At 42.0% G+C, this 16,449-nt stretch overlaps 1 protein-coding gene across 2 annotated transcripts in view; it reads left to right on the top strand.

The window, feature by feature from the left end:
* Positions 1-16,449, top strand: part of DIPK1C (divergent protein kinase domain 1C) — a 71,829-nt gene that overhangs the window by 6,774 nt on the left and 48,606 nt on the right. For both annotated transcript variants that reach the window (XM_075585475.1, XM_075585476.1), the window contains exon 2: positions 1,585-2,262. In XM_075585475.1, coding sequence (XP_075441590.1) covers positions 1,585-2,262 — 678 coding nt within the window. The remainder of the gene's footprint in view (positions 1-1,584; positions 2,263-16,449) is intronic.

The raw sequence follows: 16,449 nt of genomic DNA, 5'->3' as shown, positions 1-16,449 counted from the left end.
TTAGTTTGAAGGATTATTCATGACTAATAAGGATAGCTATTCATGATTTTAAAATTACAATACCCTTTTGTGAAGAAGGGGTTAATATCAAGAATGACACGTATAACTTTGGAGTTGCAAGATACTGTATACATTTAAACATGCCTCTCCTTACACATTCATTTTTCACATACCTCCACTCAAAACTGTTGCTTTTTCTCAAATTAAACAGGATTTCATGCAATATTTAGCCTCTAGCGGCTTTTGTGCATGTTTTGAAAAAAGATAACTCCATGCAGCTACTGTAACTGTTTATCCGAGTTTCTGACTGCTACAGGAGAGAATAAAATGTGCCTGAACCCCCATGTTGATTTGATTATATAGAGCAAACATCTCTAAATCTCCAATTCTCTATGCCCAGGTACTTAGGGGGCTATTCATTAAAGCAACAATTTTTTTTTTAACATAGCACTGAAGCAGGGGGTCTCCTCCGCTGAATCTCTTAATTTCCTCTCTGGGGATCCCCTGCTTCCGGAGATACCTCCATAAGGGGTGCCGTTAACTGCTCCGTTCAGCTATTAGGACTCACGTTATGGCGGAGTTTCAACGTCTTGCACCCTGCGGGCCAATAGGAAGCTGTGACGTCATCAGGTTCAGCTTCCTGTTGGCCCATGTGACGTGGGAGCTTTAAACTTTAAACCCCAGCTAAATCAGTCGGAAAGGCTACCGGCACGTACTTTGGACGTAAGTATCTCCGGAAGCAGGGGGTCCCCGCAGCTGGAATTAACGGGTTTCAGCTCCAGAGACCCCTTGCTTCAAACGTGTTAGAAATGAAAAAAATTATAAAAGGCATGCATTACTCCTTTAAACTGCAATAGGGCAGATTGTGCACGATCACCCAGAAATTCCCATTGAGGTAAACAGTTTCCAAACAGTTTGATACATGAGGTCATGCCAGATTCTATGTACAAACCTCAGGACTCATAACATGTTATCAAAATCAGTATCGGATGTTATTTTCCCTGAGGTTAACAAAAAGTCACAAAGCTAATTATATGCAAACAACAACAGTAGTTTGTATCTCATTAAAATAGGCTAAATGCCACGTTATGTTAGCACTGCCCTGTGTTACTTTAACATGACTCCCGTTGCACTTCTTTGTATGACCTAACTAACTTCTCATTAAATCCCTATGCTAACTATAACAGAGCTCTGTAGACAGGCTGTTTAAGAGGGAACACATCTTTTGTATATTATTAGCACTAACGTCAATTATAGTAGCACAAGGGCTAGTTACGGCTGAAAACAGCACAAAGCACTGCATTAGTGAGCTTTGAAAATACCCGTACCACTTCAGGCGTTAATGCAACATCAAGTCAATAACGGAGCTTTGTGCATCTGGGCCTATGTAAGTTATAATACCTTTTATTGAACCATTGTTAAATAGAGAAATAGAGCTCTCAAGGTCACATTGGCCCTTTATTTAAATGGAGCATGACAATCTTTACTTAAGATTACAACAGTTTATTCTAAATGGCAAAAATGATATGTACATGTTGTATTAAGGTAAGCTTTCCCCTAATGTGTTTCTTTCTTAATCTCTAGTGCTATGACTACGCAGATGGGTCTGTGACAGGAGACCTTTGTGAAGACCTGTGTGTGACTCAGACGCTGGTGTACAGGCGCTGCCTTTACTACCACCCAGGAAAGAAAGTCATACAAGCTGATTGGCAAGGCAATCCAATCATCTTAAAATCCCAAAATGATGTATTTTCAAAATTTCAAATTCCAAGCCCACTGGAGGGATCAGATACGCAACCTCTTACAGATCTAGAGCTCCTTGAGATGGTAGCTGTGGAAATTAAAAATGTCCTGGGTTTGGATATGCCATATGACACCGTAACGCCCATTTGGTCGGAAAGGAAGAATAGTCGTAACTGGAAAGCACAGTTTGCCAGTATGTGGTCTCTATTCCAGCAAGAGGAATATTTACTCTTTAACTTGCTGCAAGACTTTAGCAGGCACGTGTTACGTGTAATTGGTACCTGTGGACATTTCTATGCTGTGGAATATCTTACTGCTGGACACGCTTGGAAACAGAGTGTATTTTCCTTAGAGGAAGTGTTTGATCAATGCAACACTGGTCCCAAAAGGTTGTCGGCACTTCTTGATATTGCAGTCAGTTTCTTAGACATGATTCATCAGTTTGACAATGATTTCTCTCATCGGCTCCACCTCTGTGATGTCAAACCAGAGAATTTTGCCATTAGAAGTGACCTCACTGTAAGTTATATTAGCTGCAATCAAAGTCCCTAATGAAACTGGTGGTGATTTGTTTTATATTTTAAGTACTTTCATTGAATTTGTTTTAAGAAATTCTCTTTGATAAACAATTTAAAGTGGCATCCAATTGACATATAAATGCAATAGAAGAAGCTCATCCCCCTCCCCCGATGGTGCCAAATAATGTCAAATGTATTTGGATAATTATATTACAAAAAGATGGCAAATTGGCATATATCAAAGTAGTTAAGGGAACATGTAATGCAATGGTCTTGCAGTAGATTCTAAAGCTAAAATCAACATATTTTGTAAAATGTTTAAGAATACAGAACTATTAAAAAAAAATTGCAGTGCTCTAGCACTCTTCTGCACCCTCTGGCAGAAAATATGTTGATCTTTTAAATAAATAATTTATTTAGAGGAAATATATATTTTTGCTAAACAAGTCACATTCGTCTTCTCAGTCAAGTGTTGGTAGCAAGCACATCAGTTAAATTCAACATGAATTTATTGTATAGCATTTCAAGTAGAAAAGAGACATTTCACACCTTTTGCTCAAAGCTCCAATTATGTTTGTCAGAATGGGGATTGCCATAAGGTCATTTACTAACTCACTGGTGGTTTAATGCTACTGGAATTGAATAGGATAGCCTTAGTGCTCTAGAGCGATTTAGCGAATACAATTCCTGTGTACCAGACAAGGAAGAGATACAGAAAAGGAATGCAAAATAATCGATGTCTGGAGATTGTAATGTGCCATTTTCAGGGTACAGAAACCTTGAAGGGAAAATAGCTGAATTTCAAAAATGGCAATAATCAACACAGACAAAAAATTAAATCAAGGTACTGTAAACATATCTCGGATTAACAGATAAGAATAATATATAGTAAGAACAGTATAAAAATAGGTGACTTGGCATAAAATAGTGTGATTGATTGAGAGATGGTGCGCAAAAAATCAGATATATACTCCATCCAAGTATTGATATTAAATCCATAAATATCCTGAGTTCTATGCAGATATCCCAAAAGGCAGTCCACATAGTATATAACCCAGGAGAGATAAGGACCTAATGGTGTCCACTTGACAACCACAATAATTGGCCGCAATATCTTCCTCCATAAGGGATTATGTAATGAATATTCAGCAAAGGTAATACGATACATGGCTAAAGACAATTACCTGCCAACATCCTGCTAGTGTAATCCAGACACTCCAGGGCGTGCAGTCCGTTGTTGAGAAGTCAATAGGTTGCATGGTAATGCAGGAGCACAGCCAAAGTCCACAGATTAAAAAAATTCGCTTTTCCAATACAACTCCAAATAAAGATGAATTTATTGTGTTAGCTCACAATATGTAAGGTGAAAAAACGCACCTATGCGTTTTGTGCGCAAGCGCTTTATGAAGGTGTTGATATCACCTTAATAAAGTGCTTGTGCACGAAACGCGTAGGTGCATTTTTCCACCCTTGCATATTGTGAGCTAACACAATAAATTCATCTTTATTTGGAGTTGTTTTGGAAAATCTAATTTTTTCATATGTGGACTTTTGGCTGTGCTCCTGCATTACCATGCAAAGAATTGGCATAAAAATATGTAATTATACACTCTAAATAATCTGATTATAAAATGTGTTTCTACAAAGCAAAGTAGGTACTCTTATTTAGGGTATCAATCCGCACATTAATGCTTTAAAATACGTTTTTGCTAAAGTGTTTGAGTAAAGGCAAAGAAGTAAGATAGAAACTAAATAAAAATATTAGTCTACTTAGCATTGAAAAATATGCATACAAATAGAACAATTGCCAAGGGCTAATTTGTGAGTAGAACATGTTGTTAAAGCGTTGTGTCATGACGTGATGGTATATTAATGTAACAACATCATTAAGGTAATGTCAGTTGACAGCAGTAACCAGGGCCGCTGGAAATGTGTTTGGCACCCTAGGAGAACTTTCAGCCGTGCGTTCCCCTTCCCCCAAATTCCCCCAAAATGTTTGAATATTTTGTATGTTGGCTAGACTTGCTTCAGCCCGACACAATCTCTCCAGCTTTTCCCCCCACATGCTCCCCTTCTCTCCAGCTTTTCCCCCCACATGCTCCCCTTCTCTCCAGCGTCTTCCCCCACATGCTCCCCTTCTCCCCAGCTTCTCCCCCCACATGCTCCCCTTCTCCCCAGCTTCTCCCCCCACATGCTCCCCTTCTCCCCAGCTTCTCCCTCCCACATGCTCCCCTTCTCTCCAGCTTTTCCCACCACATGCTCACCTTCTCTCCAGCTTCTCCCCCCACATGCTCCCCTTCTCCCCAGCTTCTCCCCCCACATGCTCCCCTTCTCCCCAGCTTCTCCCCCCACATGCTCCTCTTCTCTCCAGATTATCCCCCCACATGCTCCCCTTCTCTCCAGCTTCTCCCCCTACATGTTCCCCTTCTCTCCAGCTTCTCCCCTACATGTTCCCCTTCTCTCCAGCTTCTCCACCCACATGTTCCCCTTTTCTCCAGCTTCTCCCCCCACATGTTCCCCTTCTCCCCAGCTTCTCCCTCCCACATGCTCCCCTTCTCTCCAGCTTTTCCCCCCACATGCTCCCCTTCTCTCCAGCTTCTCCCCCCACATGCTCCCCTTCTCCCCAGCTTCTCCCCCCACATGCTCCCCTTCTCCCCAGCTTCTCCCCCCACATGCTCCTCTTCTCTCCAGATTCTCCCCCCACATGCTCCCCTTCTCTCCAGCTTCTCCCCCTACATGTTCCCCTTCTCTCCAGCTTCTCCACCCACATGTTCCCCTTCTCTCCAGCTTCTCCCCCCACATGTTCCCCTTCTCTCCAGCTTCTCCCCCCACATGTTCCCCTTCTCTCCAGCTTCTCCCCCACATGCTCCCCTTCTCTCCAGCTTCTCCCCCCACATGTTCCCCTTCTCTCCAGCATCTCCACCTACATGCTCCCCTTCTCTCCAGCTTCTCCCCCTACATGTTCCTCTTCTCTCCAGCTTCTCTCCCCCACATGCTCCCCTTCTATCCAGCTTCTCCCCCCACATGCGTCCCTTCTCCACAGCTTCTCCCCCACATGATCCTCTTCTCTCCAGCTTCTCTCCCCCACATGCTCCCCTTCTCTCCAGCTTCTCTCCCCCACATGCTCCCCTTCTCTCCAGCTTCTCCCCACACATGTTCTCCTCAACAACTTTCTCACTCCCCCACCCCTCTCTCACTCCTCCCCACCACTCTCCCATCCACCTTCTCTCTATCACCTCCCCTCTCTCACCCTAGTTGTCTCTCTCTCTACCCTCACTCTCGCTCGCTCCCTCTCTCACCCTCTCTCTCACTCTCTCTCACCCCTCTATCTCTCATTTCCTCTCACCCCTCCCTCTCTTACCTCCCTCTCTCTATCTAACCCACTTCTCTCTCACCCATCTCTCTATCCAACCCCCCCTCTCTCTCTATCCCCCCTCTCTCTATCTAACCCCCCATTCTCTCTCACTCCCCTCACTCCGTTTTTACCCCCTTCCATTTTTTACATACCTCCTCCGTTTTACACCACACGCCCCTCTCTCCCCAGAGCCACCCCCCCCCCCCCTGGCTTTACTCTCCTCTCTTAGGCTGCGGCCCCACTGGCGCTGACCGCGCTCATGCTTGAGTGGTGATGTCACCAACTCTCCAATCATGAGCGGAGGTGTCCTGCAACTTTTGCGAGCGGGCACGGGGTGGGGGGGGAGGTTACATGGGGGACCTATTTAGCCCACTTAGAACACTTTTGACTTGCCAAGCTTGGGAGAGTGTGCGTGCCCGTGCACGAGCTCGTGCGCTGCGTGAGCGAGGCCGTGAGAATTCACTTTGCACAAAGTGAACTCGGCAAGCGCTCAGCGCTAGTGGGGACGCACCCTTACCCTGAATAGTTGTGTGCAGCAGCAGCAGCTTGGAGAGCAAGAGCATGCTGCATTGGAATGTGGCAGCAGCGTGGGAAGTAAGCAGTCTGCTCTGTTCCTGGCCTCCCTAGCACTGCCTTCGCCGCCCCCCAAAATGTGCCGCCCTAGGCAACCACCTAAGTCGCCTAGTGGTTTCACCGGCCCTCTCAGTAACTAAATTCTGTATATGGAAACATGCCCAGCTCTTTTCTACATACTGTACCTTTGTGTGATAAAACACATAGGTCATTAATTAACCCCCTAGCATCAGCACTTCAACCACTGGAAACATGTAATTTCCAATAAAATATTATATAATAAAAAAAGAACCACTTACATTTTTTATATTTATCTTATTTCCCATGTAAATATATACAAATATAATAACTATTCATCAGATAAATATGTCAAATGTATTACACATTGACTTTTATGAATTATATGGCTTTTATTGTACTTTTATTACATCATTCCTAACTTCCACGGAGTATAGCTTCTGCCACTTAGTAAATATAGTCTTAAAGTATAATTAGCATATTTTACTACATGATGCTGGAACACGTTTTAGCCACACCACTGTCTTTAAACCGCATCTCCTGGAGTTGCACCACCAAAGGTATGACGCGAAGACGCCTCCCAGTCAGTTAGTAAATACAGAAATAGGCTGGAAGGCATGTCCTTGCCGTACTGTCGGCTGTGCAGCTCCAGAAGAAGTGGTCTGGATGCCGGTTATTGTATCCGACCCTACTGTAATTGTATAGATCAATATTGTAAATCTTCAGTATGTACTTATTGTGTTGAGCTTGCCCTTCTTAAGCCCCAAAGATGCAGCAGAGAACATGGGTCAATTGTGGAGCAAATAATATATAAAAAATCCTACATGAATTAGGCTTTAAGAATGCAAGCTTATCTAGATACTGTATTTAATAGTTTTAAATACTTTTTGAAAGGGTTGCATGTGCATTGAAAAAAACACACTAAATATTCAAATGAAACGTTTAACAATCAGCACATACATATGTTCATTATTACATTAAGACAGTTGCACGTGTACTAAGATTTTTGCAACCAATTCAAGATTACAGTGAAAAAAAAAAATTCTAATTCATTAACCACACCAACATTTATGAACAAAAATGGACAAGTACAGATGCAGTGGCCGTTATCCGATCATTTACCTGGGTGAATCACGCACTATAGTGCGTCGTGGTCCAAGATGGTCCTCTGCAGAGTAAATGGCCCATCAGATTAACACAGCAGGAGTCCCTGCTTTGTTAATCCTACCGGGGTCTACCTGTCTGTAAGAGACGCGCTGTAAGAGAGAGGCTGAATCAGTCACTCTACCTGCGCGCCTCTAACAGACAATCGCGGGGGGTTATTTAAATTTTAACACTACTGTATTGTAGCAGGGGGTCTCCGAAGCTGAACTGTATTGATTTTAGGTCTGGGGGCCCCTACTTCCAGAGTTACAGGCTCAGTTATGGGGTGCCATTTTCCACGCCATGTAAAAATCCTCTGCTTCACATGACCTGAGGCCTTTGCCCCATACCGGGGCCTGTATCTCGGGAAGTAGGGGGTTCCCGAGGCTGAAATCAACTTTGTTCAGCTCAGAAGACCCTCGGCTCCCACACACTGGTATCAAACACCCCCTCCCCCACCCCACCCCCTAAGAAAAATCATTACATTAGCAGATAGCTGCTAAGGTAATGAAGCTGCTTACATTTTATTTTTATTCATAGTGTGCGTGAGCAGGGGGTCTCCTGAGCTGAACAAAGTTGATTTCAGCATTGGGGACCCCCTTCTTCCTGAGATACAGGCCCCGGTATGGGGTAAAGGCCTCAGGTCACGTGACACGGAGGATTTTTACATGGCGGGGATACCGGCATCCCACAATGGGGCCTGTATCTTGGGAAGCAGGGGGTCCCCAAGACTGAAATCAATGCGGTTAAGCTCAGGAGACCCCCTGACGCACACTGTGAATACAAATAAAATTTAAGCAGGTGGTCCCTGCAGGTGTCCGGTGGCCCCACGGGGGTGGTCCCCACAGGTGTATGGGGGTCCTCGGGTGGTTCCCTCGGGTGTCTCAGAGCCTCCAGGTGGTCCCAATGGGGGTCCTCGGGTGGTTCCGTGGGTGTCCGGGGACCTCCAGGTGGTTCCCGTGGTTGTCCGGGAGCCTCCAGGTAGTCCCCGTAGGTGTCTGTGGGTCCGGATGGTTTCCACGGGTGTCTGGGGTCCTCGGGTGTCTGGGGGTCCTGGGTGGTTCCTGCGGGTGTCCAGCACTGCACAACTTTTATTTGGTTATCACTACTAGTATAATTGAAAATCTTATTCAGCATAATTCTGGCAGCAGCAAACTGCAATCGTTACCACAATTAGCACTTTAATGTTTATTGCCATCAATATTAATATGGTATAAGGGCTTAATAGTCCAATACTCTGATAAGACATAAGAGTTAATTATCTTATCACACCAAAGGGTAGTTCAGTTGTTTTTTTCCTTTTATTACCAAAAAAAGCAATTAAAAGGATTATTATTCCATTTTCATTAACAGTATGAAAGCTAATTAGTTCACCGCTACAAATAATCTCTAAGTTTGATTGTTTAGGACTCCTACAACTGGAAAATCAGTGTTAGTAAGTAGATTATAGTTACAGTATGCTGTAACTCTTACCCAATCACACAGTACATCTGTCAGTTAAATCTTCCAATATGTAAACATAACTATCATGAATTCGAGATTTAAATTGTGATTACCTATGCCAACATCAGAAAACGTCTTAAATCCATAAAATGTATGAATTCTCAAGCGTCTTTAAAAATCCAAGAATTAATTATAAAGAGTACATATTACACAGTCAGGCTTACATTTGAGATAAGGAGAAGTCAGAGGTGTCAATTACAAAAAATATTGCAACTAGAGGAAGCCACAATTTCAGCACTACAGTAAGTAACATTTTGGCTAACTGAGGAAGAAGTACAAAGGCGACTTGATAAAATTAAGGTAAATAAAGCACCAAACCCCAATGGCATCCACCCAAGGGTTCTTAAGGAGCTAAGTTCAGAAATAGCCAAACAGTGATATTTAATATTCAATTACTCCACTGCCACAAGATTGGTGTAAAGGAAACGTGGTGCCTATATTTTAAAAGGGAGCTAGATCACAAACGGAATTACAGACCTGTAAGCCTGACATCAATAGTGGGGAAGCTACAGTAATGGAATGCTTTTTAATGGATGATATTAAGAAATCCTTATTGGATAAGAACATTATTAATAATAGTAAGCATGCATATTAGAGGGATAGATTATATGAAACTAACCTTAATAGCTTCTTTAAGGAAGTAAGTTGGAATTTAGACCAGGGCAATACAGGTCTATATATTTTTGCAAAGGCTTTTGATACAGAGCCACATGGGGTTAGTGTTCAAAATAAAGGAAATTGGTCTGAATAAAAAATATTTCTTCCTGGATTGAAAACTGGTTGAAGGATAGACAACAGAGAGTTGTCATAAATTGATCCTTTTTCATGTTGGGCGAAAGTTTTAGAGTACCTCAGGGATCGGTGCTGGAACCTCTGCTTTTTAACTTGTTTATTAATGACCTTGAGGTTGGCATAGAGAGCATAGTCTCCATCTTTGCTGATGACACTAAATTGTGTGAAATCAGGGCAGGGGGATGTAAATTCTCCACAGAAGGAGAGACAGACTGGAAACTTGGGCAGGTAAATGACAGGTGAGGTTTAATGCAGATAAATTTAAGGTTAAGCATTGGGGAAGAAAGAATATACAGGCTACTTACAAATTAAATGAGAGGATTTAGGAGTGCCTGTGGACAGCAGGCTAAGCAATAATGCACAATGTTGGGCACAAACTACAAAAGCAAATAAGATCTAGTCTTGCATTAAACAGGGTGTGGATGGAAGGGAAGTAAGCATAATTATGCCACTATACATCCTTGGTAAAACCACACCTTGAATATGGAGTACAGTTTTGGACACCACTCCATGAAAACCACATTATGGAACTGGAAAAAGTGCAGAAAAAAGCCACAAAATTAATAATGGGGATGGAAATCTGACTTATGAAAAGGCTAGCTAAATTAGATTAGTTATAAATAAATTATAATAATTTGTTTACATTACAAAACAGGTGTCTAAGAGAGGATATGATAGTTACAAATATATTTAGTGTCAGTACAAGGAACTTTCAAAAGAACTATTCATCCCACGGGCAGTACAAATAACATGGGGCCATCCTTTTAGGTTGGAGGAAAGGAGATTTCACCAGCAACAAAGGAAAGGGTTCTTTACAGTAAGGGCTGTTAAAATGTGGAATTCATTACCCATGGAGACTGTGATGGCAGATACAATAGATATCTTTAAGAAAAGGTTTGACTTTTTTTTTTTTTAAGGAAAGGTATACAGGGATATATTGTATTAAATAAGCAAACATAGGAAAGATGTTAATCCAGGGAGAAATCTGATTACCATTACTGAAGTCAGGAAGGAATTAATTTTTCCCTTTATGAGACATATTTGAAAAATGCTTCTTCTGGAATCATGTAGGGGCTTATTCTGTAAACTGTGATAGCGCAGATGACGTGCTATCACATGAAAAGTCCCATTGACTTTAATTTGCACTGATCACACCTTACAGAATAAACCCCATAGTGTAAAAACAAATATAGGATCTGAATCGTCTCAATTTAATACAGGTTGAATTTGATGGACACGTATTTTTTCAACCTCATCTACTATGTAACAATGTAACATCAGTGTACCTGCTCTGAGCGACAATGTTTAATGGCTTTCTTACAGTTACATTCTTGAGTACTGGGGATTAAAGGCTTATTCAGGTAGTATAACCTTGCTATAGTAGGAACACCCACCACTTGCACCAGTGATGTATATTGTATGTATCAATCATGAAAGGTTTGTTGTACCTATCTCTCTTTTTTTTAATTAATTTATTTTTTTAACTATTCTTCAGAATTGCATACATTTTCCTTTTTCTCAAACTTTGCCTTATTTGTATGCTTTTTTCTTTTGTTTTACCCATTTATTTTATATGTTAATTTTCACCCTCTAAAATCTTTTCTTTATCTGCAACTTTGCTTTCCCAATCTCTTGTTTCATTTTCCTGTGCCACATTTTGTGACTCTTCCACAACCAAATCATTTTAATTTTGACTCTTCAATTTCGTTGTCCCTGTTCCAGAATTTCAACTAATTCAAAATTGATTTAATAAAGCCTTGATATAACAAACTATCTTATTTCAATGCTTATAAGCAGATAAATGCAATAGAAACAAGAAGAATTCTAAAAAAAAAAACACAGGTCATTGTATTTATATTATTTATTATTATTTTTTATAAAATGTTTTACCAGGAAGTAATGCATTGAGAGTTACCTCTCGTTTTCAAGTATGTCCTGGGCATAGAGTTATGATGACAAACAATACATGGTTACAAATACATAGTTGCATATGTGAACAGGGTATACATTATATACAAGACATTGCATGCACAGTTAGAGATAATATATATTTTATGCGTATATAACAGTTACAGACCAGATTAAAATGTGAGAGCCCTAGTTTTGAAAGAACTTAGACTGGTGGTGGGTGTGAGAGTCTCCGGTAGATTGTTCCAGTTTTGGGGTGCATGGTAAAAGAAGGAGGAGCGGCTGGATACTTTGTTGAGCCTTGGGACCATGAACAATCTTTTGGAGTCAGATCTCAGATGATAAGTGCTGCATGTGGTAGGGGTGAGGAGCTTGTTCAGATAGACGGGTACACTGGCGACACACTTTATTCGAGCTCGGCTAGTCCCACGAATTCGGGTATACCCGGGTGTATTGAGGTTTGTGACTGTTTTCTGCCCGAGTGCATTGGGTTATTTTCCAGGCAGGGATTGAAGCATTTTATTCCCGCTGGCTGCAATACTGCACAGTATATATATATATACTGCATTACAATTCATGAATTTATGCCATCTGGTAGACACGCGAAGCATTGCAGCCTATTAAATCCTAATCATTATCATTTAACAGATCAGCCGCCCGTCAGCCAGGCATGAACCCAGGCTGGGAAGGCAAACGCAACGGGGCTTGTCAGAGGTGAGGAGCGGCGCATTCCAGGTATCTGCCAGGTACATACTGGGTATTTGCTCGAATAAAGTGTGTCGGTGCAGTATCTTGCCCAGAAATTATTTGAAGCCAAGACAGGAGAGATGAACTTTGCACCTTGACTAAAGTGATGACCAATCTAGTACATTGAGCATTTCACAGTGATGTGTGTTGTAGTTGCATTGGAAAACAAAACGGCATATTGAATTGTAGAGCGTATCAAGTTTGCTAAGGTAGATTTGGGGTGCCGTGCTGTATACTATGTCCCCAGAGTCGATAATTGGCATTAGCATCTGCTGTGTGATATGCTCTGTGTTCCTGTAAAGTATACCTAGTTTGGCATAGGTTTTGCATTTCAGGGTATCAATGTGCATCCCAAATGTTAAATTGTAGTCAAACCATATGCCCAAGTATTTAAAACTAGTGACAGGATTTAGGATGGTATTAGTGTTGGCTTTGATCTGGAGCTCAGTCATTGGAAGCTTTAAACATTTAATCTTGGTCCCAATACCATTGTTACAGTCTTGTCAGTGTTTAAAAACAGTTTGTTTTGGGAAATCCAATTTTCAAGTCTCAAAAAGTCAGATTGAAGTATGTGTTCATACGCCAACCTCTTTATGGGGTGGTGGGAGTCGTTCCACGTGTTTGGAGATATGAACATTTATAGGGAGCACATTTTATTTTATAGACGTTTTATTGATGACTTGTTATTCATTTGGGAGGGTGATGTTTCCCCATTATTATCTTTTATTAACACACTCAATACTAATGACTTTAATCTTCACTTCACTTATACTTTCAATTATCACCATATACACTATTTGGACTTATACATATATATTGATAATTTACTTAAAGTTCATACTGATGTCTTTCATAGGCCAAATTCACGGAATGCTTTATTACGTCCGAACAGCTGCCACCCTAAACCCCTAATTAAAGGTATACCAAAGGGGTAATTGATACGCCTGAGGCGCAATTGCTCCACAGAAGAGATATACAATACTCAAGTCAAAGACCTTTATGATCGATTCATTGAGCGAGGTTATGATCATGATAACCTCATTAGATCTATTCAGGAGGTCTCTACCATGGATAGAAGGGAGCTTCTTAAACGGTCCCCCAAAAAACCCTCACTGGATGATTGCTCTTTATTCATTACATCCTACAGTAATCAAGGAGAACAGATCAAACAGATACTAAGAAAACATTGGTCCATTTTATCCCTAGATCCTGTTCTTAAATCTATAGTCTCTGTGGGTCTTAGAGTAGTGTTCAAGAAAGCAAGGACAGTTGCGAGTACACTCTCACCTAGTTTATTCAGAACACCCACTAATGTTAAATCGAATTTCCCCAAAGGTTCGTTTAAATGTAACAAATGTAAAATTTGCCATAAAATGAATCAATGTAGCACATTCTCCTCCACTGTAAACATGACAATACATAGAATTCTGACGTTTATTAGTTGTAATTCTTCATTCGTTATTTACCTGATTACATGTGGATGTGGATGTCAATACGTTGGTCGGACTACCAGATGTTTGAAAATAAGAATGATGGAACACTTTAGACTTATATCAAGTGGAGATCTCAATCATCCTGTTTCGAAACATTTTTCCAACTGTGTGAAAGGAGGTCCTAATAATTTTTCCTTTCAGGGCATTGAAATTATTGCACCCCTAGCAAGAGGTGGCAATAGGATCCTTCAGTTGGATCGACGTGAGGCATTCTGTATCTTCACTTTGAGGACCAGGGTGCCTCACGGGATGAAAATCGATTGGGATCTCACCCATTTTTTGTGTTTGTCTATGATCTTTTGTTGATTGTTGGACTATAGATGTATGTATTTTTATAAATCTCATATATAGTTAGATCCGTCATGATTGATTTAATATGATCATGTAGATTAATTCTCACAGGCCCTTCATGCATTCCACAGGATATTTATTCCATTACATCTAAAGACCTTTTTAGAGTATTGTACATTTTGAATGGGATATTCCCTACTAAGACTAATGATTTGGCTCATGAGTCTGTTGTGATTTATCTCTATTCAAATAATCCTTTTTAAATAAATCTTTTGATTTACTTTATTATGAACTTTTTGTGCAGTTTCTGTATGGGTTATTTTATATGTGTCTGAATACTGTTATATTTTTTATTGGATAATTTATGATCTTTAAAATCTGATCCAGATGTACAGATTATAGACACACACTTATTTCCCATGTTTATGTAGGATAGAGGGTTACTATACCTTAAGTGCACTTATATATATCAATGTATATCCTATGCATCGGAGTTTACACACACCTAATATAACTGAGGGGACTAATTTTATTCCTCATTTTTATATCCTTATTTAGGGGTGTCTGTGACATCTGATGTATGTTATGTATATTCCTATATTGTTTCATCTTTATTATTGTTTTATAGGTTCCCTAGGTTTATAGTGGTAGTATATATCCGTTTAGTTCATACAGTATTTAGTGTTTTAACTGTCCATGTTACATGGTTTTTATAATTTTGTTCATGTCTATTTGATTAAAGTTTTTGTATTCAATGTTATTGTATTGTAGCCAATCATACTGCCCTATGTGTTCTGTCTCTCACTGATGCGACTCAGGTTGGGCACGCGCATTAACAACGCGACTCAGTTCCGGGTCGCGCGGTATGTGTATTGAAGCTCCCTTACTGTTACGCCGATGCTCGCCACAAACCGGGACCGGACCGCGGGGCTGAGGTGGGGTTATATAATCACCGACCTTAGTCCACGCAGACTGATCCGGAGTGCGCAGTTCGTAGTCGTACATCGCAGGGTCAGGATTGGAGAAGGCAGCATCGTCGTTAATGAAGCAGGAGTTCGGCAACAGGAAGCCAGGAGTGCCCCGCTTCAGCTTAGTAGCGTGAGCGCGGGGGTGGCTTCTGCGCGAGGAGCGGCCTCGGCCCATGACGCCGATCTCAGCAGGAGGAGACAGCAGGCTGGCCGAAGTTCACCGCAGGGCAGCGTCGGGAAGAACCAACGCTTCAGCGCAGAAGTCCAAGGCATGCCACTGCAAGAGGATCACAGCAGGCCGCAGGAAAGGAAGGGTAGCCACTGCTAGGAGGGAATGCAGCAGATACCAGTGCTGGCAACAACGCTTCAGCACAGACGTCCAGGGCAGGCCACTGCAAGGAGATAGCAGCAGGCCAGTGCTGGCATCAACGCTTCAGCAGAGACGTCCAGGGCAGGCCACTGCAAGGAGATAGCAGCAGGCCGCAGGAAAGGAAGGGTAGCCACTGCTAGGAGGGAATGCAGCAGTTACCAGTGCTGGCATCAACGCTTCAGCACAGACGTCCAGGGCAGGCGACTGCAAGGAGATAGCAGCAGGCCAGTGCTGGCATCAACGCTTCAGCACAGACGTCCAGGGCAGGCCACTGCAAGGAGATAGCAGGAGGCCGCAGGAAAGGAAGGGTAGCCACTGCTAGGAGGGAATGCAAAAGTTACTAGTGCTGGCATCAACGCTTCAGCACAGACGTCCAGGGTAGGCCACTGCAAGGAGATAGCAGCAGGCCAGTGCTGGCAACAACGCTTCAGCACAGACATCCAGGACCAGGCCTCTGGATACTCAGGAACTTGGAAGGTAAGAATGCTAGGAGAGAGGCCTGGGGTGGTTTGTGGCAGAGACAGTAACATAGAGGTAGGAATAGTTATGCTCGGCACTGGTTCAGTGCCAACGCCCAGGATATGAAGGGCGGAGATCCAATTACAGGAGGAGGGTGTGTGAGAATTCCTCCAATGAAAGAGCCCAGGGCAGAAGCTGCAATGAGAGGCAGCACCTGTGCCATAGATTGCCAGAGGAAGCTTGCAACTGCACAGGTCTGCAAGGCTATAGTGAAAGCCAGTAGTGGATTCCTTACACTTACAAGCTGTAGGAAGATCATTGATGAATCCTGAGAAGAGTAGGGGCTCCAGAACAGAGCCTTGTGGGACACCACAGGTGATATCCAAGGGGTTGGAGTTAGAGCCTGATATGGACACATGTTGTGATCTACCTGATAGGTATGAATGAAACCAGTTTAAAGCATGCTTCCCTATTCCAGAGCACTGGAGTTTGTTTAGCAATATAACATGTTCGACAGTATTAAAAGCCTTTGCAAAATCTATGAATATTGCACCAGTAAGTTGTCCCA

The sequence above is a fragment of the Ascaphus truei genome, chromosome 2 (genome assembly GCF_040206685.1).
Source record: "Ascaphus truei isolate aAscTru1 chromosome 2, aAscTru1.hap1, whole genome shotgun sequence".
Lineage (NCBI taxonomy): Eukaryota > Metazoa > Chordata > Amphibia > Anura > Ascaphidae > Ascaphus > Ascaphus truei.
This window is presented reverse-complemented; position numbering and strand designations above follow the sequence as displayed.